General features: G+C 36.7%; 1 protein-coding gene across 7 annotated transcripts in view; it reads left to right on the top strand.

The window, feature by feature from the left end:
- LOC137616644 (protein OS-9-like) overlaps positions 1-26,906 on the top strand; it is a 76,590-nt gene that overhangs the window by 16,025 nt on the left and 33,659 nt on the right. For 3 of the 7 annotated variants that reach the window (XM_068346559.1, XM_068346561.1, XM_068346563.1), the window contains exons 3-13: positions 545-649; positions 1,203-1,369; positions 2,716-2,917; positions 4,655-4,900; positions 5,939-6,165; positions 7,781-7,987; positions 12,840-12,968; positions 16,618-16,731; positions 17,896-18,073; positions 18,306-18,346; positions 19,730-19,765. In XM_068346559.1, coding sequence (XP_068202660.1) covers positions 545-649; positions 1,203-1,369; positions 2,716-2,917; positions 4,655-4,900; positions 5,939-6,165; positions 7,781-7,987; positions 12,840-12,968; positions 16,618-16,731; positions 17,896-18,073; positions 18,306-18,346; positions 19,730-19,765 — 1,652 coding nt within the window. The remainder of the gene's footprint in view (positions 1-544; positions 650-1,202; positions 1,370-2,715; positions 2,918-4,654; positions 4,901-5,938; positions 6,166-7,780; positions 7,988-12,839; positions 12,969-16,617; positions 16,732-17,895; positions 18,074-18,305; positions 18,347-19,729; positions 19,766-26,906) is intronic. The other 4 variants (XM_068346560.1, XM_068346562.1, XM_068346565.1 and 1 more) reach the window with 2 other exon arrangements.

Raw genomic sequence — 26,906 nt, forward strand, 5'->3', positions numbered from 1 at the left:
ATAAAGGGCTTCCTCTTTTTATCAGATGCCACCAACCAACAATCCTATTCAGGATTCAACTGCCATTTTCACATTCGTTATCAATTTACTTCTCTCTATCAATAACTCTTGTTGTACCATCTTAACTTCTGCCACAAATGAATTTATGCATACCTATCATATAACCAGACGAAGACACCAAAATCCTTCAAATTTTACTACCAGACTACTCATTTTTAAAATTCCAAACCAAGTCGGAGCAGCAGAGACCGTATCACTCGACGTGAATGACAAAGACTTTGAGACATTCTTGGAGAGACATATGCTTGTGGTAAGTTTTCCCAGTGGCACCACTAAAAGGTCTAATAGGCATCAGATGGGAGAGTGAAATTGAAGAGAACCAGTGGTAAAGAAATGTTTGTTAAGAGCTCAGGAAGTCAGTGGTTTCTATTGATTAAAGCATGATGACTACCTGGTAACATTCATCTAAATAATGCAGGAATTTAACCTCGATTCAAGTTTTTCAATGTTTTGAATTTGTTTAATATTTCTATTTTTGTTCAAGGTCTCTTGAAACCAATGGAGACTGCCCCATGTCTTATTAAAACTGTGGACTGGTGGACCTATGAATTCTGCTATGGATCTGTGATCAAGCAGTATCATTTGGAAGGTATGTATTGTTTTCATATATAGCATAGGTTTATAGAATTTTCTATTTAGGGAAACTGATGATATTCTTTACAGTATTATGTAAGTAACATTTATTTAATTCATTACAGTATTTGTATACAGTACTGTGTTGCATACTGTATAATCAAGTACAGTACTTTATTATTTTTAACCATCAGATCTGAATTTGAAACCATAAACTTGATACCACAACACAAGCCAGAAATTTTGGGAATTTATAATTTCTCATTTTATGATGTCTAGATGACACAACTGATTTTTGTACTAAGTTGTTAATAAAGGGCAGAAGGTTTTTATGCCTCAAGAGAAACCACGGTCTAATAGAGGTATATTAGTCAAATTATCTGTTTCAATCACTGGTAGTTGTGGGATGCCACTCAAATTGAGCTTTCAAATAGTCAGTTAGATTAAATTAAAACTGTAGACATCTGAAAGTTAGAAACTAAGCTAAATATAATTAATAAGCAAATTGACATTCATCATGTGATTATTTGTTTCCCAAATATAATTAAAGTAATATTTTTGTTTTTCAGATAACAAAGCATCAGGACCAATTCTGATCTTGGGTAAATATGAATCTGAATATAACTGGAAGAATAGTTCTGAAACGAAAAATAGGCTACAGAGGTTCCACAGTCAGTTTTACGTAAATGGAACGAAGTGCGACGTTACGGGTCAGCCCAGAAGAACAGAAGTTCGAGTGAGTCCCTCTTTTGTAGGGTTAGATTTTACAAGCTTTGAGGGTACCAATGATGGGGTTATAATTTAACAGTTTTTATATAATTATTCCAGTATTTTTTGCTAGCCATTTCTGTACTTACAGTATTTTAATTCAAAAATTAAGGCTTGAGATATTTAAGATTATTATCGTAACTCTTTAGCCTGACATTTAGAGAGCAACCCACAGCTTGGTACCTTTCTGGTATCGGACTTTATAGAGTAGGTCCAATTCCTTTCTGGCAACCTAGACGTTGCAATAAATTAAGACAACAGAGGTTTATATAACAGGATGAGACGTCAAGATGAATTTTTTAATTATCCCTAATAAGATAACCACTTTTCCATTTTCCACATAATTGTATGAGTCAACATAATGATTACAGAATTGTTTCAGTGAAATAAGCAAATTTTCAGACTTTATTATTTCAGTACATAGCAAGGAAGTGCCCTTTAGATCCCACACACCTCCCCACTTCTCGGGGGAATAAGAATCAAAGACGGAGGATTCCATTGAACTAGCTGATGACTATTCTCTACTTAAAACCACTCTTTGATTCAATTTTTATTTTATTTTTCAATCAAGAATGCACTTCAAAGCATTTAGCTTAATGAAACTTGGCTAATTAAGCAATTATCGTGCATGCTGATTATCAGAAACATAATCCAATGAACTGCTGATTTCTGTATGCTTCTTTCTGAAGTTTTAAGGTATTGGGCCAGGCATTCACATCTTCAGATTTTGTGCAAAGGCATCCAAAATCCATTAATACCAGGATTTTCTTTCAAGTCATTTACAAAATTTATTAGCTCAGTTGTGTATCGGAAAATAAGGGTTACAATTACTCGACACCTATTTGTTTTAAAATTCACCAACCCTGTATGAAAATTTAACCCCTTGTTTTTCATAAACTGGAAGAAGTATATTATTCATAAACTTTGCATTGATAAAATTAGTGTTGCCATTGTTAATAAAGCTTTTAGGATAGAATCTTGTAGAGCACTGATAAACCAAAGTTTTATATAATTGGGCATGCTGTTCTATCTTATTTCTCTTTTTCTTGTTTTTTTTTTAAGTTTTATAGTTTGTGTGAAAAATCTAATTTAATGTTGTTACTGTTCTTGAAATATTTTACTTGTTATTGTTTATTCTTCTCTTGTAGTTTATTTATTTCCTTGTTTCCTCACTGGACTATTTTTCCCTGTTTGAGCACTTGGGCTTATAGCATCTTTCTTTTCCAACTAGGGTTATAGCCTAGCTTGTAATAATGATAATAATAATCTCATAAAAACTTTATTCCCATGATTTTTCATTTTTGTTTTTTACAGTTCCATTGTGAAGATGGTGTTGGTGACTACATCCAAAGAGTGGATGAACCCGAATCATGTAGGTATGTTGTTACTGTAGCCACTACGAGAGTTTGCCATCATCCTTACTTGCGTCTGCAAACTGTAAGGACGCCGCATGCCATCACATGTGCCCCTGCTTTAACCGAAGATCAATATAATCGATATCTTACGTATCAAGACAGTGAGTTTCAGTCACCATCTTTACTAGTCTTTAAGGAACTCTTTAATGATGATTATACGTTCTTCAAGTTATTTTAATCCGTCTTCATAAATCTTTTTCTGTTTGATGCTTCTCTTATGATTATTTTCTCAATCTATATTAATGAGTTGGTTTTGTGATAGTTCTTGAAAATAATCCAAGTAAATTTTTTGTTTAATTTAAACATCTTAAATTAGGATAAAAAAGTTTACTTGGATGCTGCTTTGTCTCTAAGTAAAAGTATTGTTAATTTATTTTGCAGTGGATAATTGCATGAGCCCTTTTATTTGTAATACTACAGTAAAAATTACTATTGCCATGCACTGAAGAAAATAGTATTGCAGCTTTGTGTGCCTGGAGTAGAATTTAATCTCATTATGGCTAATGCTTTTAGCACCTTATTACCAATCCTTATAAGGGTACTGCTATACGTACATATATACAATACATAATTTCTTAGAAGAAGAGAATAGATACACAGATTTTAGCATTTATCTTGCCTTGCTTTACATCTAAGTGAGTAGAATTTAAAAAAGTTTTTGTTCATTTTCAACCCTTCTTATTGGATGTAAAGCCTTGAAGATGGATTAAGTTGGAGAGTCAGGGGTTACTGTTTACACAAGGTCACTTATGAATCATCGCTCGGCAGTAATTACACAGCCCATTTTATCGGTTGTCTCTTTCCTACACATTTCAGCAAGGGATGTCTTCGAACATTGCTCAAGCTGTTTAAAACCTACATACAGTATTCGTTGACATATCAGTCAGTTTTATACATGCCTTAAGTCATTCACTTTTTCCCCAAGTTAGTACTGATAAGTTTTCCTTACAGCTACTTGTCTTACTGGCTCCCTGTAACCATTTAGCTTATTAATGCTATATTAGATTTGTCACTTGTTCTGATGAGTCCAATATTCAGGAAATATCTTTACCTCTTGTTTACAATTAAGTGATTTTTTTATAATGATTTTGTGTGTGTAATTAACTACTGCACAAACATATTTGTATGATTAGTAGGGGTACGTTTGTTAATTAATTTTAGCTTATCATGTATTAAGTGCTAGAGATTATTTTCCTTTAGATATGTTTTTCAATTTGTGTTGATTTCCTTTCTTTTTTTTTCTTTCTTTTTTCTAAATATCAAGTATGGCTCGTTCTTGTTCCTATAATTGATATCTATGACAATAATTTAACAGTTTATATAATGATTCACTGATAGGGATTTAAGCTAATTTTGCTTTGTGGGATTGGGATATGTTGTGTTGCATATCTCATTTTATCCTTTTTCATTTGTTAAAGTGTGCATAAGTAGATCTACATTTTGCATAAGTTTTATATATATATATATATATATATATATATATATATATATATATATATATATATATATATATATATATATATATATATATATATATATATATATATATATATATAATGTGATTAAACGTGAACCGGGTTGGTTTAAAGTTCAAAACCTCATGATGCATTGTCATTTCATGAGCTTATGGGTAAAGATTTTCTTAGCTTGTGTTTGAGGACTTCTCATACATAAACACCCATTGTAAGATATTCATTTTTGGGAAAGAATGTATCTATTTTAAATATTATCTATTTGATTAGGTTTTAATCTTATCTGGGGTTTGCAATTTGAGAGTTCATACCCTAATTACTTTACCTCTTCTTTGTTATTATACGACAATTGAATTTATTCGACAGAAAAGGCCAAGGAGGAAGAGTCATTGAAGGAAAAATGGCTGAAAAAGAATGCTGAAATTTTAGGGGAAGCAGATCATCAAGAAAGTCAGTCCATACTGAAGCCCATCGTCATAGACGAAGACGACGAGTTAAAGATGAACATAAAGATTTTTAAACTGGCTCCTCTTAAGAAAAACAAAAACTCGCAGTCAGCAGAAATGAGGGACGTTATGGAGGTTGAAACTCAGATCACACTGGAAGAAAATGGTATGTTTATATTTTTACAGGGTTGATATTCCAAATAGATTTTAAACAATATTTCATACAGAAAGTCCTCAATTTGCAAACTTAATAGATTTCAAGAACGCGTTTGGAAGTTGAATTTTGTTAAATTTTGGCCTAAGGTAGGGTTCACCTGACTTATTCCTACGATTTTCGTCTGCAAACGTCTACAAATTATCTTTCATATTACAAATATCGCCTTGCATCATCATCATCTCCTCCTACGCCTTGCATACTACATTAAATTAAATATTTTATTACAGTACTGTATTTCATTATAAGCTTTTGATACAATACCCAAGATTTTGGTTGGATTTGTGTTTTTGTCTCTGAATGTTTGTAAGTTGAGGACCTGTACTAATGTGTAGGGGAAAATTTATTTCTTAGTGTTTAACTTAAAATAGTCAGGTCATCAACTTTCACTATAGAAAAGTTTGTTTACTATTACTGTAGTATGAGAAGAATTGTTATTTCAAAATCAGTTTTCAAATGGAGTTTGATGTGCTCAGAAGAATGGAGATAACCATTTTTAAAATTTAGGTAGGCTTCTTCATGGATTGTTAATGCCATGTTATTGCTTAATCTTTCTTGGCTGTATGGTATTTTCTCAGTCCCCTTGACTTGAAAGAAGTACGTTTTTAATGTTCTTGTTAATGGTAACAATTTACCATAATTTATTACTGTTAGTTGAAATTTTTGTAATTTTTATAAGCAGATTTCCATCCTTTATGGATTTTGTACAAGTAGTTTTTCAGATGACGACACATAGGCCAGAAACATTTATTTATTCCAATTAATACTTCTTGAATAGTAGTTTTACTGTGGATGTAGATTAACATGCATGTTGTTATATAGTTTTAGAATAAGAAAGTTAACATTTTATTTTTTGGTAGATTTTATGCAAATGTTTCAAGTTTTTTGCTTCCTATTTATGATACTTGTCTAGAATTACTTTTATTTAATTGCTTCATTGACATTAAGTTATCACGGGATCTTTTCTAAGGAATATTTTTTTAAAATTAGATCCACAGCTGAAGGTGGAAGACTTGAAGCTGTCGACAGAGACTGAGAGATCTGCAGACAGTCTTGAAAATAATCAGAATATTTTGAATAATGCAGATGATATTATGGAGGCATCTGATTCTGATGGAGACTTAGAAAACATGATTGACGATAGTGAAGTCATTGGCAAAGACGGGGAAGAGCTTATATCAGATGCACAGACTCAAGATCTTCTTCATTTGTTAGATGTGAGTATTCTCTATGGGTCATATAACCTATTTTGATGGATGTTATTCTTATTACTTTTGTGTGTTACTGCTCTTTCATGCTCTTTGGTTCAACATATCCCACCTTGATTATCCATTTTTAATAACCCGTGAAGCACACCCAGAATTTTTTTCTATTAAAAGTTCCTTGGAAATTTTTTGCATATATCACTTAATGTGAATTTTAAATTTTTTTTCTATATAAAGTATAAACATATACTGTTTAAAGAGATATTGAAAGGATAAAAAATATTAAAATTAGTAATTTATATAGGAAAAGATTGAACAGAAGGAAATAATGAAAACAAGAAAAAGGTAAATTAACAAAAGCAATTAATGAAAGGAAACAAAGAAACATAAAGTGTTACTAAAATCTCATGAGTACACGTCAGCGTGCACTTAGGATCAAGTTATGAGCCAAGTCCATTATGAAAAAAGATAAAAAACTATGCTGAACTACCATGAGTGATTGAGAATTTGTAAGCATAATATACCTTGAGTTACAAGTTTTATTCTGTGTGCAAGCTCGCAACCTAAAGTACTCGTATCCTAAAAAATTTTTCCCATAAGAAATAAAGGAAATTCACTCAATGCGTTCCACACGTCCCATAAACACAGGTATACGCTAGTTTTTAAAGGTTTTGTATTGGCAATTATTGTACAAATTATAGCCCCCAAAATCAGAAATACATACATATACCAAGGCATTTCCCCCAATTTTGGGGGGTAGCAGAAATGATTAGAAATTAATAAATCACAATGAAAAATATAAATATCCTGTTGTTAAAAAATGAACTTGCATTTTACCTGTGAGGAGAGTCATACCTGGCAAGAGGGATGACGAGAGAGGGGGAGGAGGAGGGAATTACTACTTGGAAGGAGAATCTCCCTCCATGAGAACTCTGAGTGAAACATCAGGAGTTCTCTCTCTTGGATGACATTCACTAATACTAACCGAATAACTTAATTTACGCTTTATGGGCAGTTGGTCGTCATTTTACACTCTTACGATCAGTTATCACAAAGGTTTAAAGGCCGCTTATGAATGGCAGAGGCAAGAGACAGTGACATTGCCTTATCAAGCAGAACAATGCCCTAGAGGTTGACCATATTACATATGATCAATGCCCAAGCCCCCTTCTCCATCCAAGCTAGGACCAAGGAGGGCCAGGCAATGGCTGCTGATGACTCAGCAGATAGACCTATAGGCTCCCCCAAAGTCATTGCCAGTCACAGTTCCTGGCCTATGACCCAAATTTTATAATAGAATCCATTATGAACATAAACTCAATTCAGTACTGTATTGTAATTCCACGGAAGTATTGAAAATATAGAAAATAAATAAAATAAATGCCTGTTGTCAAGTTACAAATTACAAATAAATGACCAAGACTTCTTTATGGTTAAGAAAAGAGTTTTTTTTTATAGTTTTATCTGGCATCAAAAGGGATACAAAAAGCTAATGCCTTTCAGATCATACTAGGACTCTTAAAACCTTACACGTGTTAAGTACGTCTGCCATTTTCTCTAATGACAGTTGTGGGTAGTCTGTGTTTAAATTGTAGTTCTGCTATTTAGCAATATATTTTCTTTCCAGAGTGAAGATTCATATTTAAAAGAAGGTGATGAGTTGGAGGAGATAGGTGATGATGACGAGGACGGTGAAGACGACGAAGATGAAATAGAAGATGAAGATGAGCAAATGATGGAAACAGTACCCCAAGCCTCAAAATCAACAAATAAAGATCACTTCTTTAATCTTCATCAGAAGTTGAAACAGCTTGGAGAGAAGTTTCTAAAACCTGTGAGTTAATTTACATTTTGAAAGTTATTTGGATTTATGTTACCAGACGTTAGATGTATTTTCTATTTCCCTTTTGTGTATTCATAATGCAATATAGAAAATTCTCTTAACAAAACTAATGATTCATATATCTCTTGAAGCAATAAAAGTAGTTATCAACTGGAGAAAAATCATAAAGAAATTTGTAAAAGATTGGTGTTGCTTCACAAAAATTATCCTAGATGTAAAACTTGGTAAAGACCCAAGCAAGGCTAACAGTCGTAGACCATTTTCTTAAAGCAATGTTATGTGGAGATTACAAGGAAGACAATTAATGTAGGCCAGACTTGGTTCACACAGGTCTTAAGTTATTACAAAAACTCCCCAACTAACCTTAGGTCTCAATAGAACATTACCTGAAATAACTTCCAAACTCTGTAACTAACGTTGGGTCTCAAAAGAACATTACCTGAAATAACTTCCAAACTCTGTAACTAACTTTGGGTCTCAAAAGAACATTACCTGAAATAACTTCCAAACTGTAACTAACTTTTGGTCTCAAAAGAACATTACCTGAAATAACTTCCAAACTCTGTAACTAACGTTGGGTCTCAAAAGAACATTACCTGAAATAACTTCCAAACTCTGTAACTAACGTTGGGTCTCAAAAGAACATTACCTGAAATAACTTCCAAACTCTGTAACTAACGTTGGGTCTCAAAAGAACATTACCTGAAATAACTTCCAAACTCTGTAACTAACTTTGGGTCTCAAAAGAACATTACCTGAAATAACTTCCAAACTCTGTAACTAACTTTTGGTCTCAAAAGAACATTACCTGAAATAACTTCCAAACTCTGTAACTAACTTTTGGTCTCAAAAGAACATTACCTGAAATAACTTCCAAACTCTGTAACTAACGTTGGGTCTCAAAAGAACATTACCTGAAATAACTTCCAAACTCTGTAACTAACGTTGGGTCTCAAAAGAACATTACCTGAAATAACTTCCAAACTCTGTAACTAACTTTGGGTCTCAAAAGAACATTACCTGAAATAACTTCCAAACTCTGTAACTAACTTTAAGTCTCAATAGAACATTACCTGAAATAACTTCCAAACTCTGTAACTAACTTTGGGTCTCAAAAGAACATTACCTGAAATAACTTCCAAACTCTGTAACTAACTTTGGGTCTCAAAAGAACATTATCTGAAATAACTTCCAAACTCTGTAACTAACTTTGAGTCTCAAAAGAACATTACCTGAAATAACTTCCAAACTCTGTAACTAACTTTGTCTCAAAAGAACATTACCTGAAATAACTTCCAAACTCTGTAACTAACTTTGTCTCAAAAGAACATTATTTGAAATAACTTCCAAACTCTGTAACTAACTTTGTCTCAAAAGAACATTACCTGAAATAACTTCCAAACTCTGTAACTAACTTTTGGTCTCAAAAGAACATTATTTGAAATAACTTCCAAACTCTGTAACTAACTTTGTCTCAAAAGAACATTACCTGAAATAACTTCCAAACTCTGTAACTAACTTTGTCTCAAAAGAACATTACCTGAAATAACTTCCAAACTCTGTAACTAACTTTTGGTCTCAAAAGAACATTATTTGAAATAACTTCCAAACTCTGTAACTAACTTTGTCTCAAAAGAACATTACCTGAAATAACTTCCAAACTCTGTAACTAACTTTGTCTCAAAAGAACATTACCTGAAATAACTTCCAAACTCTGTAACTAACTTTTGGTCTCAAAAGAACATTATTTGAAATAACTTCCAAACTCTGTAACTAACTTTGTCTCAAAAGAACATTATTTGAAATAACTTCCAAACTCTGTAACTAACTTTGGGTCTCAAAAGAGCATTACCTGAAATAACTTCCAAACTCTGTAACTAACTTTGTCTCAAAAGAACATTACCTGAAATAACTTCCAAACTCTGTAACTAACTTTGGGTCACAAAAGAACATTACCTGAAATAACTTCCAAACTCTGTAACTAACTTTGTCTCAAAAGAACATTACCTGAAATAACTTCCAAACTCTGTAACTAACTTTGTCTCAAAAGAACATTACCTGAAATAACTTCCAAACTCTGTAACTAACTTTGTCTCAAAAGAACTTTATTTGAAATAACTTCCAAACTCTGTAACTAACTTTGTCTCAAAAGAACATTACCTGAAATAACTTCCAAACTCTGTAACTAACTTTGGGTCACAAAAGAACATTACCTGAAATAACTTCCAAACTCTGTAACTAACTTTGTCTCAAAAGAACATTACCTGAAATAACTTCCAAACTCTGTAACTAACTTTGGGTCACAAAAGAACATTACCTGAAATAACTTCCAAACTCTGTAACTAACTTTGTCTCAAAAGAACATTACCTGAAATAACTTCCAAACTCTGTAACTAACTTTGTCTCAAAAGAACTTTATTTGAAATAACTTCCAAACTCTGTAACTAACTTTGTCTCAAAAGAACATTACCTGAAATAACTTCCAAACTCTGTAACTAACTTTTGGTCTCAAAAGAACATTATTTGAAATAACTTCCAAACTCTGTAACTAACTTTGTCTCAAAAGAACATTATTTGAAATAACTTCCAAACTCTGTAACTAACTTTGTCTCAAAAGAACATTACCTGAAATAACTTCCAAACTCTGTAACTAACTTTTGGCCTCAAACGAACATTATTTGAAATAACTTCCAAACTCTGTAACTAACTTTGTCTCAAAAGAACATTACCTGAAATAACTTCCAAACTCTGTAACTAACTTTGGGTCACAAAAGAACATTACCTGAAATAACTTCCAAACTCTGTAACTAACTTTGTCTCAAAAGAACATTACCTGAAATAACTTCCAAACTCTGTAACTAACTTTGTCTCAAAAGAACATTACCTGAAATAACTTCCAAACTCTGTAACTAACTTTGTCTCAAAAGAACTTTATTTGAAATAACTTCCAAACTCTGTAACTAACTTTGTCTCAAAAGAACATTACCTGAAATAACTTCCAAACTCTGTAACTAACTTTTGGTCTCAAAAGAACATTATTTGAAATAACTTCCAAACTCTGTAACTAACTTTGTCTCAAAAGAACATTACCTGAAATAACTTCCAAACTCTGTAACTAACTTTGTCTCAAAAGAACATTACCTGAAATAACTTCCAAACTTTGTAACTAACTTTTGGTCTCAAAAGAACATTATTTGAAATAACTTCCAAACTCTGTAACTAACTTTGTCTCAAAAGAACATTACCTGAAATAACTTCCAAACTCTGTAACTAACTTTGTCTCAAAAGAACATTACCTGAAATAACTTCCAAACTCTGTAACTAACTTTTGGTCTCAAAAGAACATTATTTGAAATAACTTCCAAACTCTGTAACTAACTTTTGGTCTCAAAAGAACATTACCTGAAATAACTTCCAAACTCTGTAACTAACTTTGTCTCAAAAGAACATTACCTGAAATAACTTCCAAACTCTGTAACTAACTTTGTCTCAAAAGAACATTACCTGAAATAACTTCCAAACTCTGTAACTAACTTTGTGTCTCAAAAGAGCATTACCTGAAATAACTTCCAAACTCTGTAACTAACTTTGTCTCAAAAGAACATTACCTGAAATAACTTCCAAACTCTGTAACTAACTTTGGGTCACAAAAGAACATTACCTGAAATAACTTCCAAACTCTGTAACTAACTTTGTCTCAAAAGAACATTACCTGAAATAACTTCCAAACTCTGTAACTAACTTTGGGTCACAAAAGAACATTACCTGAAATAACTTCCAAACTCTGTAACTAACTTTGTCTCTCAAAAGAACATTAGCTGGAAATAACTTCCTTAAATTATATTCAGACATTTAAAACAAACTGATCATTTCAGCTCATCTTTCATAATCAAAAGAAGTTTTCTGCTACCTCGAGATACTCTAAGGAATTTAGAATAATGATTTATAAGGTGTTTGGGTTATACTCTACTATAGTAGATTTTGGTTAAAAAATATTTTACTATTTTTAAGGACTGAGCTACAGCTGTTTATGGGATAACAGTTCACTTCACCGAGCTCGCATTTCCAAATATCAAGATTTTCTTTTGAGATCTGGTAATGGATACAGTATTGATATACTTGAAGAACCTCATAAATATTTGAAAATGAATGTAGATCTTTTCTGTTGCAGCTCAGATACTTATTTGGCTGATTTTAGATAAGTGGTATTTCTCATGAATTCATTTTCCACTTTCACATTCAGTTGGAAATAGATTTTTTTCTACCTGTCCCCTTAGTTTCCATTTCTTCTTATTGATAGAAACTATTAGGATTTTCTGATCCACATTGCTGGGCAATGATAACCTTTGTAATTTCAATACACTTTAATTTTTGTAACATTGATTTAAGAAAGTTTTTTTTAATTTAGGTAAACAAAATTCCTTGGTAGGTTTTTGGCAGCACTTTTCAAGTACCTTGATTATTTCCTGTTGGTTTGCTGTTTTCTTTTAAAGTTTGTCTTATTATTTTCTTTTATTTTGCAGAGAAATTTGGTACAGTATTTGACAATCTCGTAATAGACTCGATTATGGTGGAGTGTTTTGTTTAGGTGAAATCTTACACCGACATGGTTTTTGTAATACCACTAACCCTTAATCCAGGATAATATGGTACTCAGCACATGAATCATTGCCTTACATTGTTGGGGATAAATCGAATTCCAATTTTATCATAGAATTGGTTACATATATTTTTATACATATCAGAGATTGTTCCTTTCCTTCTTCCCATTTCTATTGGGTTTATGGTAAATTCCCAGTGGTTTTGTATTTGACGAATAACTATTTTATATTGCTTTTCGTAGGAGGAGAGGAGGGAAGTGGATGATGGAATGATTGAAGAGATTAACCACATGGTAAACAACATGAAGGAAGGCCAAATCAAGCAGCTCGAGAAAGAAGTAAAGGAATGGACCAGGAAGATGATGAGCAAGGTATGATGGCCTTTCATCTTTCATTATTAGTATTAGTACTTATGCTACAGTCGGCCCATAACGTACATTTGGCTATTTCTGGAAAGGTTAGAGAACTTCCATTAAATATAAGTTCTAGTTATTCCTGGTATTTACAATTCTATAGTATCAATACAGAAGAGTATTCACAATTACATAACACCAATGTTAATAAATCTCTGTTGAGATATAGATGGACCTTCCATTGTCTGTAAATATCAAAAGTTTACACTATATTTATGTTTATTTATGTTTTCATTTTATATACTGTATGAATATATATACTAAACTCATGTATTTATCCTATTGGAAACTAACCCGACTCATGGGTTATTGGTTTGGAGTTCAGTCCCCTTTCAAGCCCAAATAGTTTTTAAGTGTCCACAACTTCATCGATCATGTGACTTAAGAGTTATGGGGGCGTTTTGGTGAGCGTATAGGTATATCTACTGAGTCATCAGCAGCCATTGCCTGGTCCTCCCTGGTCCCAGTTTGGATCAAGTTGAGGCTTGGGCGCAGATCACATGTATGTTTGTTCGCTCTATTGGATAGTGTCCTGTTTCTGACACAAATGAGTAAAAAAATAATTAATGCCCTTCTTTACGTCGTTTCACTTTGTCATTTCCTACTTTACTTCACTTGTCCTTGAATATTAGATAAATAAATCAAATCCACATCATGTCATTTTATGTCTTCATCGGTGTCTCTCGTACAGTAACAAAGAAAATGTCTTAGACAAAATTACATACACTCAGGAAAATTATGGCTGAATCTCAAATTGCGTGGCTAAGTGGTATGGTACTTTGCTGTTCTGTTGCTTGGTGGCCCACTGAATGTTAGCCCATCTTTCGAGTCTCAAAAAAAGTGTTTTTGTTTGTTCAACACTAACCAGTTATTGCTCTGTGGAAATAGTAAAATTGTGAACTATTTATACCTCTCATGCTGCTAAGAAACTGCCTACAATAGCAATGGAAATTATAATAATGGAGTGAAAAAATTATAGTCTTGTCTCGCCAGCTGTTCTATCTTAGAAAGTAAATTACTTACTAAATATTTTTTTCTTTATTAAGGATTATTTTCCTTTAATCTAACTTGTAGCTAGTTTTGAAAAGATTGGGCATGAAACACTGTCTTTCTTCTTTATTGATAACATACATTAGTTTGAGTGCGTAATTATAAAGAAAATGATGCCATTTAGCTTCGTAAAGAAAGAAAATTTGTACGTACACAGCAAGAAAGAGTAACATCAAGAGAAAATTCTTTAAATGGTTGATCATTCAAAGTAATGGAAATGAAATGAAGGGCAAATTAATCTCTTTTTAAATCTTTTTACATATCAATAACCAATAGCTGTAGGAATTCTTGATATGGCTGTTGTTTACGTTGATTAACATACGTAGTCTGAGCTGTGGCAATCAGGAGACTGAAGACTTGAAAATGTTTGTTCATAAAATGTGAAGAAAATGTATTATAGATTATAGAGTTTTAATTAAATTGATATCTAAATTCAGGCATTCTTGTTATATTCATAGCCTAGTTAGCTAGCTATAACAGGAACTGATGATGGAACATAGTTTTGGGTTGCAAGTTGTTTAACCCTAATGATGTTGGACTGGCAAACTTTCCAGCTCAGAACTCACTCTCAAAATGCATCTGGTTCGAATGGTGTTAGGTTGCTGTACGGGTACCACACAGGAAATGTAAAGAAAAACATGCAATGTGTCTGAAGACTCAATTTCAATCCTTCTCGAAGGCATACAGCAGAGGTATGGGCATGTTTCCAGATTAAAGTGTTGTTGGCTTCATTACTGTAAGTTAAACAACTGATTTGTCGAGCATTTTTTAACAGTGTATCTTCATTGCATAATCTGTGGCTGTGAAAGATGAATTAAAAACCAGCTGAAATATCTCATAAACTCAAAATAAAAATTACAATATGATAAAATAAATATTAAATTTAGTGTGATGAGTCTCAAACAGTTTCCCGCTTGTGTCAGCCAGAGGGTCCACCGCCTACGTACGGAGTTAGGCATTTATAACTGTTTTGCTGTACATTGCATATGCATTGAATTTATCCTTTTGATAATTGACATTGAATTAAAGTTAATAATTCCATGTGTCATGTTATAACAATGCTAGATAAATGGATCATGATCAAGCGATATGAAAAGGAAGAATGATTTATATCCACTGCATGCGCCATAGTCTCGGCTAGAGCAACAGCGTCCATCATAATCTGTGACAGAAGACTGCATTGTTCAATATGTTATTAAAAAGGTTCTGTCATCACTAGTTTGTCACTTCCAACTCCACCTTGTTTCATGTCCAGCAATCATAAGAGTTGCCAAGCTTGAAATAAAGTGACCTTTGGTAATATGTTAATATTAGTGTATTGTACAGTAGCACATTTTTTAATATTTCATCTAGTTTGTATAAAATTAGAACAGGTTGTAAGCACTTTGATATCTATTGTGCCGTTGGAGGGAACACATAAATCCCTTTCTAGGGCACATTTCTGTCCTACCTCGAAAATCGACGTGACGCTTCTTTGGGAAGCAACTAATAACAAAAGTGTTTAATCGCATAAGGATTGTGAGGCTTAAATCTAGTTTTCTCTTATTGTGCTTTTTTTTTCTTATGGCTGTCATAATGATAAACATCCTGTATTACTAAAATCTACAATAAAGATGGTTATTTTAAGTATCGCATCATGGTTACCTCACAAACAGTGCAAACAGACCTATCACAAGAGGTGTGTACGCATTATGAAAACTTTTCAATAAATGTACACTTCTTATTTTTTTAAGGCACTTAATAAAGATTTCTTGAGCAAAATACTGTATATAAAAGTGAAATTAAAATAGTTCATGCTTGCCTAGATACATAATCGATTAGTAAAATATTGTGAGAGAAAATGTTTTGATATTCAGTTGTATAATGGCTGAGCAAATGTTGACAAAGCTGCTATTCATTTATGTATTTATAAACTTTAATACCCCCCTTTAAATCAATTGCAGCTAAAGTACCACATACAAATATTTAACTTGTAGAGTATTTTATAATAGTTTAAGTGTTTAGATTGTGCAATATATGATTCTTATTCTAAGAGAATACAAGGTGGTACTTAGCACAAGAATTTTAAAAATAAAATTAATCAAGTTAGTCCCCCCCCCCCACCTCCTAATAGTGGCTTTAACTTTTCTACAGTGCTTAAACTAATGAAGAATGAAAAATCATTATGGCATATACATACTGTACTTCATATTAAAATTAATCATATTATTCCCCCCCCCACCTCCCCAATAAGATTTTTTTACACAATGCTTAAACCAATTTAGAATGAAAAATAAAAATGATGTCTTGGAGAGAATGTTACTTACGTAATGGCTCTTTTCCAGCGCCTTTTACCAGCAGGAAAGAATTATTTTTACAAACTTCATGACTATAATTACTTATATTTTTGGCCAAAGATTTTAATTTGAAGAGTGATTGCACATGAATTTCAGGTTAAGTATCAGGACATTATTAGCTAAGAAATGAAGTTTTCAGAAGAGTAGTAATGTTTTTATACACTCCCAAAACTAGGTTACTGTATCATGCAAAAATTATAATGTTTATTTTATCTTTGCAGGATGTTGACCATGATATGGATGATGAGGAGTTGGAAGAAGAAGAACAAAAGTTTGAAACTGCCTTTTCATCTTTCATGGATGCATTAGACAAAGCAGAAAATAAGCTCTCTTCTGTAAGTGTAATCTAAATTAGTTTTAACTGTATACATTTTGCCATTTGCATTGGTTGACGAGAGCCTTAAATAGCCTAGGTTGTATACATTATGCCGCTTGCATTGGTTGACGAGAATCTTAAATAGCCTAGGTTATATACATTGTGCCGCTTACATTGGTTGACGAGAGCCTTAAGTAGCCTAGGTTGTATACGTTGTGCTGCTTGCATTGTTTGACAAGAGCCTTAAGTAGCCTAGGTAATAGGTTGGCCAGGGCACCAGCCACCCGTTGATACTACCACTAGAGTTATTGGGTCCTTTGACTGGCCAGACAGTACTACATTAGATCCTTCTCTCTGGTTACGGCTTATTTTGTCTTTGCCTACACATACACAAATAGTCTGGCCTATTCTTTCCACATGCTCCTTCATCCTCATACTCCTGACAACACTCAGATTACCAAACAATTATTTGCTGAGGGGGTTAACTACTGCAATGTAATTGTTCAGTAGCCACTTAATTCTTGGTAAGGGTAGAAGAAACTTTTTAGCTATGGTAAGCATCTCTTTTAGGAGAAGGACACTACAAGATCAAATCATTGTTCTCTAGTCATGGGTACTGCCATCGCCTCTGTACCATGGCCTTCCACTGTCTTGCGTTACAGTTCTCTTGCTTGAGGGTAAACTCAGGCATACTATTCTAATTGCTTCCTTAATTCCTTTTTCACTGGGTTATTTTCCCTGTTGGAGCACTCGGGGTTTTCCAAGTGGGGCTGTAGCTTAGCAAGCAATTATAATATTGGTATTAATAGTCATAATAGTTAAGGGAATGGTATAAACTCTTTAGATATCAAGTCATAGCAATTTGTGTAATTTTGTAGATGGAATGCGCAATTATACACTATTATTTTTTTCTTTACTTACAAAAGAGAATGCAGTAAATTACTGAGAATAAGTATGTACTTGGAAATAGAAGTGGAAGAGTTATAGACTTGTAAATATTAGTCCAATTATTAAAAACTAAAATTGTAATTATTTTATATTTATGTATTTGTTTTCGTTTCATTTGTTGATGTCGGCTACCCCCCAAAATTGGGGGAAGTGCCTTGGTATATGTATGTATGTATTGCAAAATTTTTCTCCCAGTTCACCAGTTGCTGTAAATGACCACATTTATCCTCTACAGGCAAAGAAAGAGATGGAAACTTTGGAGAAGCTGTTGGATAATCAACTCAAAGAAATGGAAATTTTGAAGCTCTTTGAAAATGAAAATTCTGATACCGAGGATCCATCCAAAGGAGATGTAGACGGTGATTCTTTAGAAGCTCAAGAGAAAATAGCAGAAACTGTTCAGGATGATGAAGGTAAGTATCACAGCTAGTTGGAAAGCTTTCTCTGTGGCACTGTCAGGTGTCAATTGTGTCTGTTAAGTTTTCTCCTCTCTTTTATTTCCTCTCTGATTTTACTGGATAGAATAAGACATTTAGTCTAGCATATTTGTGGTATAACTATATGCATGGTTTATACTGATGGATCAGTCCTAGTTTGCTGAAAAGCTGAATAATTATGAAATATCAACCTTTTTTTTTATTTCAGATCATAGCAGTAAGTCGCCGAAGAAGAAAGCTGATGACCTAGTAAGTGTCCACATTTCAGATTTTGTTTTCACCTCTCTCAAGAGATGCAAAAATCAAGCCATGTCAAAGTTTTTAGAAGTATGCAAGATGTTGTAAAAATTTATCTTTTAATTATTGTCTTTAAATTCCAGTTCAATTATTCTCACACATTAAGGAGTGTGAAATTAACTGTACCATAATTTTACAAAACTTAAAAGTTCTACTCTTCATGTCAGTTTTCAAGATTTTATAGATGGTAAAATTTCTCATTACTTGCCGAAGTGGCAATTCAAATCTATTATTCCGTTTGTATTTTGACTTTTATGTTCTATACACTATGTTTACTGACTTGTATGGAAATTTCCTTGTTTCAAGAGGTTCATTTGCTTCGAAAGCTCCATGGAAAGAAAGATCATGGAGAAATATCTAGATTTTATGATTGAAAAGAGACAATTATGAACACTAGCGCTAACTTGTGTTAATGTTTGTCTTTAAGGAAAGAGAATTGAGTTAATGAAGATTTACTTGCCACACTAACTTTCAGGCTCAACTAGTTAATGATTGTTAGTGGCATAGACTTGAGTTTACACATTCGCTAAAAATGATTTTATATACATTAACAAGGTCATCCTCATGAAATTTCAGATTTTGACTTTAGTCCAGTTAAACTATCCGGTAATAATCGTCATATAATTTTTGCAGACAGGTAAATAGTCTGTCATAAGCATTAGGTTTGTAATGAAAGATATATTAGCAAAAACAAACTGATATTAGCGCACCAATCATTTTATATGAATTTCTCTGAATATATATTCAGTCAGTCATGAGTAAATGCGATGGTTGCAAGAAAGTAACCCATATTCTAAGTGCTAACAGTTGGCATCATAAATTGTTAGAATTACAGCCAAGAGGTAATCCATGTTGACACAATTGGAAATAATTCGATGGAATCATCTGCAATACCATATTTCGCAGCTTGTTTTTATGTTTAAGCTTATCCTTGGCCGTTATAAATTATTTTTCTGCCAACCCATTTTTTCTAATAATCTTTTTTACCCGTAAAACTGGTTTGGCTGACTGTGAATAAGCATAATAAGACTTGCTGCTTTCTCTAATAGCAGCAGAACAGAAAACATTTTCTGATGCATGATTACACTTGCATATGATTTTATAAAAAATTGTTGAATGTCACGAGATGTCTGCATATCATTCATCAATATCTTATGCAGAATCTTCAGCCCTTTTATATGCGTGGAGTACTATACAGTACCCTCATTTCAATGACAAGGTTCTTTTCTACTTAATAAGAGCATTAAAACCTATATGCTTATGTTATGGTAACATGTATTTGAGCCATGTTACATTATTTATGATCATAGTTCTGTGAAGTTGTGGTACTTACAGACATTCTCGTCCTTGAGGTCACGACTTAGAAATTTGGTAAGTTCTTGAGGTAATTTTGAGTGCTGCAGCATATGTAATGTATCATGAGTGACGATGGTTTTGCTTTCATTTTAGCTGCATTTTTAGAGATATTCACTGATAGTAATTTTCAGCTTTTGTAAATATGAATGCTCAGCATTCTTTGATTTTATTGGGAATTGGGTTTGGTTATTTATTGAATTTGATTGGGCTTTATTAGCGCACCAGAAATTACCTTGCTTTGTTAGGTTGCTTGCCTGGTTTCAGAAGAATCGTAATTTTGTTTTGAAGTTGATTGGAAATGCGAACTGCGTGGAGAGTTGGAGAATCTTCATTAACATTAATTGTTGATGTATATTTGAGAGACCAAAATAGCGAAATGTAACTTTTTAATTTCATTATCATTTCAACAACAGTGTTTTTCCCTAGTTAGTGATAAGATATTCCGTAGTGTATATTAGTGAGGAAAGATTACTGTAGATTGCAGTTAGGAGATGCTAGTTGAATTGACCTCCCTCCTATTATAGGCATGGTATTTTGTCAGAGCTTGTCTTTTCTACGTAACCTAATCCAGTGCAGAAGTGTTTATTAGTTCTTCAAGTGGTTTTCAAGTCATTTTCTATTTTTACCTCTGCCAACATAGTTGGAAAGAGATTATGTTTTTGCCCATTTGTGTTTGTTTGTGAACAGCTTCCTGGCCAGTCTTAATCATAGAATAATGAAACTTGCAGGGATTAACTGTTATGTAATAAGCTGGAAATTATTAAATTTTGGAAGGTCAACGTCACGGTCAAGCAAAATGTCCAATTCACGTAATCAGCGCAATAAGTTTGGACATCGTTGTCACAGAGACTTCAAATTTGGTTCATATTTGAGTGTATGAAAATCCATGCCAATTAATATATATTAAGGTCAAAGGTTAAGGTCAAGGGCGAGCAAAAGGTCGAGAAATAAGCTCCCACCGTGGAGGTCTGTGCTCTACTGAGTGCCCCTCTAGTTATTTCAGCTTTTATCTTTTTTTAGTTTTGAAGTGTCATTACAGTATTTTTATCTCTAGATATGTTATTAACTGTTCAAATATATCTGCATAATAATTGTAATACCATTTGTACATTGTTAAGTCAATGTACTGTACGTCCCATTTTTGCCCTGTAAAGTGCCCTATGAAATTATTTCATTTCTAATACACACAAACATGATAAAGTACTTACAGCTTGCTGTCATTTTATAAAAACCAAATACAATAGTAAGCTTCTATTCGAAGTAAGTACTATACAGTACAGTACAGTCAACTCTTGTCATCCGTGAGTTTGGAATTTACAAAATTCTTACGATGTGAAAACGCTAAATTTTCAATATTAAACTTACCCGATAATCATGTAGCTGTCAACTCCGTTGCCCGACAGAATTCTATGGAGGGATACGCCAGCTATCACAATACTAGAAGGGGGTGTACTTACCAGCGCCACCTGTGGCCAGGTACTCAAGTACTTCTTGTTGACACCTCCTCAATTATTCCTCTGTCGTGCTTCCGGCAAGACGTTCTGGGATACGCTTATGGTCTTCGAGTTTATTCACAGATATTTGGTGAAGTATTCTCTCAGATTAACGGCTGTCGCTTTACTGGAAACCTTCTTATATTAGCTAGATAGCTTTTATATAGTCCTGATATAACGGTTAACGATTTTTGCTTGTTTTTGGAACCCCCTTTGGCTAACTCTTTGGATTACAAGATGTCTGACATTTCGCAAGCCCCCTCCCATAGACGATGTAGGTCTTGCAATAGGCGTATTCCGAAGGCCTCGGTAGATCCTCACACCGCTTGTTCTGACTGTAGGGACAGGCCCTGTCAGTTAGAAAATCGATGTGAGGAATGCGCCGGACTTTCGGAATTGGAATTTGTCCGTCTTTTAAAATATTCAACTAAGTTAGAGAGAGGTAGAGTTAGGAGGAGTTCTTCTCACTCTTCACTGTTTTCCTCACCTCATGATCCCCTACCTTTTCCTACCCCTGTAGTGGCTACCCCCGAACCTACTGTGTGCCCTCCGCCTGATATGTCAGTTGTTTTGCGTGCTATTCAGGCTTTAGGCGATAAAGTAGAGTCAGTGGTAAGTGACCATAAGTCTCTGATGGCCGAAGTTAAAGAACTGAAGGTCAAGAGTGCAGTGGGTGGAGTTAGTGCCAGTGCTGTGACGAGTGCTAGTGTCGGTGCAGTGCCAAGTGCTAGTGTTAGTGCCAGTGTGGTGCGTGAGGATTTTTCTGTGCGAGCCAGTCGTCCTCCCAGTCCGGGACCTCTTGCAAGCTCCCATGCCCAGGGGAGAAGCAATGTCGAAGGGCATAAGGGTTCGGCAGGCCTTGTTAGGCGCACAGAACTATCCTCGGTGGTTGCGGGCATGTCTTCCAAAGACCGTCACTCCCACCTGCAGACGATTGAGCCCGTCTTATTCTCGTCCGCTGATCAACTGTCAGGGAAGAAACGTTGGTCTCAGGTCTCGAGACCGCTTAAACGTAGAGTCCAGTCCGCGAGTGCTCAGCCAGGTTGCAGTCATTGGCTCAGCTCTGACTCGCCTCAGTCTTCTGTCGACTGTACTCCGCCCAAGAGGAGTAAGGTTCTGCCACAACAGAGCTCGACTGTTAAGGCTTTACCTCAGTCTACTATCGTTTCTGCCGATCCCAAGTGGACTCTGCTTCAGTCCATGCAAGCACAGCTTTCGGACTTGATGCGCGAGTGTCGGGCTGAGAGTGTTGCACCTCCGCCTCCGCCTACACTCCCTCCGCCTGTTCTCGCTCCGCCTGCGCTCGCCCCGCCTGCGCTCGCTCCGCCTGGTCGCAGCACCATCTGCCAGGCGTACGATGTTGAGCCACTTTCTGAGTTCGCTGTTCCCAGTGGTGTTCAGCCTCAGCCTTCTTTAAGGCAACCTTTACTTTGGGATCAGGAGGATTATTCCACTCTTCCTCCGCCTCCCCTTGCTGCTCCACCAGTGGTGCAACTCTCGGTTGAGGTACAACAACCTCTCCCGTCCATGAGTCAGTCTGCTCAGCCATCGCTGCAGCGAGCTCAACCCTCCTCAAGGCAAGCTCCTCTACACCCTGGACTTGCGCCTCAGGAGCCTCAGCTTGCGAGAACTTTACCTTGTTCTGCGCAGCCTCAACCTCATCATGCTCCGCTCATATCACAGGAACAGGAACGTGCTACTCCGCCTCCGTCCTCCGCTCAGCAAGCGCAATCCTTGGGTTCAACCTCTCTTGCTAGGAGTCAACCTCCTCCACCCATGCGCCTTCCTTCTGCTTCGTCTGTTGTTCAGCCTTTGCAGTCTGAGCCTCAGGTTTTCCCTCAACAGTTACTGGAAGAGGAAACCACTGTTATTGTTCCTACCCGTTCTGACTCTGCGGTTCAGCATTCTTGTCCGATCTCTTCGCTACAATCTGGTGATGAGGTGTCGGATGATGAGGAGGCACACCTTGATCCCTCATCAGACGTGGACGAATCCAAGCTTTCTCCACAGTCTATTGATTTTCGTAAGGTCTTGGCTCTACTCAGGGAGATTTACCCAGACCACTTTGTCTCTGCTATTCCCCGCTCTCCGCCATCTGAGTTTTCGCTGGGCGTACAACAAGCTAAGTCCACCTATACTAAGCTTGTCCTAGCTAGATCCTCTAAGAGGGCTTTAAGGATCTTAGGGGAGTGGCTGCAGTCTAAACAACATCTTGGCAAGACTTCCTTCATGTTCCCTCCAACGAAGCTCACTTCGAAAGCGAGCGTTTGGTATGCCACAGGGGAAGCACCAGGCTTGGGAGTACCTGCCTCTGCCCAGGCTGACTTCTCAAGTCTGGTGGACTCGCCTCGGAGAACTGCTATGAGGCGCTCGAAGGTTTGTTGGACCTTCTCAGACCTGGATCACTTACTGAAAGGGATGTTCAGAGCATTTGAAATGTTCAACTTTCTCGACTGGTGCCTGGGGGCCCTCAGCAAGAAAACCTCTCCTGCGGACAAAGATTCTGCCATGCTATTAATGTCCTGCATGGATAAGGCCATCAGAGATGGATCGGGCGAGCTAGCGTCGATGTTTGTATCAGGGGTGTTGAAGAAAAGGGAACAACTGTGTACCTTCCTTTCCGCCAGCATTACACCTTGCCAACGGTCACAACTCCTTTTTGCTCCACTCTCGAAGTTCCTCTTTCCCGAAGAGCTAGTTAAGGACTTGTCTGCTGCCCTGATACAAAAGGATACGCACGATCTTGTAGCCTCATCGGCTCGTAAGTCTAAGGTTGCCACCTCAGTCCCCAAGACTTATCGCTCCCCAGTGGCTGATACCCCTGCTACGAGGTTCATACCGCCCTTTCGTGGTAGAGCCCCCAGCCGAGGAAGCTCCCGTCCAGACTCTCACAGGAGCAAGTCTAGGAAAGGATCCAGGACATCTAAAGGAAAAAACTGACTCTTCGTTTCTCCAGACAACAGTAGGAGCCAGACTCAAGATCTTCTGGCGAGCCTGGGAGAAGAGAGGTGCAGACGCACAGTCTGTCAGTTGGCTGAGGAACGGTTACAGGATTCCATTCTGCCTCAAACCACCTCTGACCACATCGCCCATCAACCTCTCTCCCAACTACAAAGAAGAGGACAAGAGGCTAGCATTGCAACAGGAGGTGTCGCTACTTGTGCAGAAGAAGGCAGTGGTTATAGTCCGGGACCATCAATCCCCGGGCTTCTACAACCGTCTCTTTCTTGTGGCCAAGAAGACAGGAGGTTGGAGACCGGTGCTGGACGTCAGCTCTCTCAACGAGTATGTCACCAAGCAGACGTTCACGATGGAGACGACCAAGTCGGTCTTAGCAGCGGTCAGACAGGAGGACTGGATGGTCTCGTTGGACTTGAAAGATGCATACTTTCACGTTCCCATTCATCCAGACTCCCAACCTTTCCTGAGATTCGTTTTCGGAAAGGTTGTCTATCAGTTCCAAGCCCTGTGTTTTGGCCTAAGCACAGCTCCTATGGTCTTTACTCATCTGATGAGGAATGTAGCAAAATTCCTACACTTGTCGAACATCAGAGCCTCCCTCTACCTAGACGACTGGCTGTTGAGAGCCTCCACGAGTCGTCGTTGTCTGGAGAACCTCAATTGGACTTTAGACTTAATCAGAGACCTAGGTCTATTAGTCAATATAGAGAAATCTCAACTCATTCCCTCCCAATCCATTGTGTACCTGGGAATGGAGATTCGGAGTCAGGATTTTCGGGCTTTTCCATCGGCCCCCAGGATAAGCCAAGCCCTAGAGTGCATCATGAGCATGCTGAAGAGGAGCAATTGCTCAGTGAGACAGTGGATGAGTCTCACAGGGACCCTCTCATCTCTGGCCCTGTTTGTCGAGCTAGGAAGACTCCACCTCCGCCCTCTTCAATTCCATCTTGCAGCTCATTGGGACAAGGGTTCGACTCTAGAAGCAGTCTCTATCCCTATCAACCAAGAGATGAAGACCACTCTCCTGTGGTGGAAGCACAACCTCCTTCTCAAGGAGGGTCTATCATTGGCCATTCAGACCCCCAATCTTCATCTCTTCTCAGATGCATCGGACTCGGGCTGGGGTGCAACCTTGGACGGACGGGAATGCTCGGGAATGTGGAACGAGGAACAAGGATTACTCCACATCAACTGCAAGGAACTGCTAGCAGTTCATCTAGCCCTGTTGAACTTCAAGTCCCTCCTGCTAGGCAAAGTGGTGGAGGTGAACTCAGACAACACCACAGCCTTGGCTTACATCTCCAAGCAAGGAGGGACCCATTCGAGGAGCCTTTACGAGATCGCAAGGGACCTCCTCATTTGGTCAAGAGGTCTAAACCTCACTCTGGTCACGAGGTTCATCCAGGGCGATATGAACATTTCAGCAGATCGCCTAAGCAGAAGGAATCAGGTCATTCCCACGGAATGGACCCTCCACAAGAGTGTGTGCAACAGACTTTGGACCTTGTGGGGTCAACCTACCATAGATCTGTTTGCCACCTCCATAACCAAGAGACTTCCGCTGTATTGTTCCCCTGTTCCAGACCCTGCAGCAGTTCATGTGGATGCTTTTCTACTGAACTGGTCCCATCTCGACCTGTACGCATTCCCTCCGTTCAAGATAATAAACAAAGTTCTGCAGAAATTCGTCTCGCACGAAGGGACACGGCTGACGCTGGTTGCTCCCCTTTGGCCTGCAAGAGAATGGTTCACAGAGGTACTTCAATGGCTAGTCGACTTCCCCAGGACTCTACCTCTAAGAGTGGACCTTCTACGTCAACCTCACGTAGACAGGTTGCACCCAAACCTCCACGCTCTTCGGCTGACTGCCTTCAGACTGTCGAAAGATTCGCTAGAGCTAGAGGCTTTTCGAAGGAGGCAGCCAGTGCGATTGCCAGAGCTAGAAGAGTTTCCACTCGTAGAGTCTACCAGTCTAAGTGGGAGGTCTTCCGAAGCTGGTGTAGAGCCAATTCAATATCCTCTACCAATACCTCTGTGATCCAAATAGCTGACTTCCTTCTACATCTTAGGAATGAGAGATCCCTTTCAGCACCTACGATTAAAGGATATAGGAGCATGTTGGCTTCAGTTCTCCGCCACAGAGGTTTGGACCTGTCTTCCAACAAGGACCTTCAAGACATTCTCAAGTCTTTTGAGACGTCTAAAGAACGTCGTCTTTCCACTCCAGGCTGGAATCTAGACGTAGTCTTAAGGTTCCTTATGACATCTAGGTTCGAACCTCTCCAGTCAGCTTCCTTCAAGGACCTTACCCTCAAGACTCTTTTTCTCGTTTGCCTTGCAACAGCTAAGAGAGTCAGTGAGGTTCATGCCTTCAGCAAGAACATTGGTTTCACAACCGAATCTGCAACATGTTCTTTTCAGCTTGGATTCCTAGCAAAGAACGAGCTTCCTTCACGTCCTTGGCCTAGATCGTTCGAAATACCTAGCCTCTCCAACATGGTAGGTAACGAACTAGAGAGAGTTCTTTGCCCTGTCAGAGCTCTCAAATATTATCTTAAGAGGTCTAAACCTATTCGAGGACAGTCAGAAGCCTTATGGTGTGCCATCAAGAAACCCTCGAGACCCATGTCTAAGAATGGGCTTTCGTATTATATAAGGCTTCTGATCAGAGAAGCACATTCTCACTTAAAGGAGGAAGACCT

Source organism: Palaemon carinicauda, chromosome 22, assembly GCF_036898095.1.
Source record: "Palaemon carinicauda isolate YSFRI2023 chromosome 22, ASM3689809v2, whole genome shotgun sequence".
Lineage (NCBI taxonomy): Eukaryota > Metazoa > Arthropoda > Malacostraca > Decapoda > Palaemonidae > Palaemon > Palaemon carinicauda.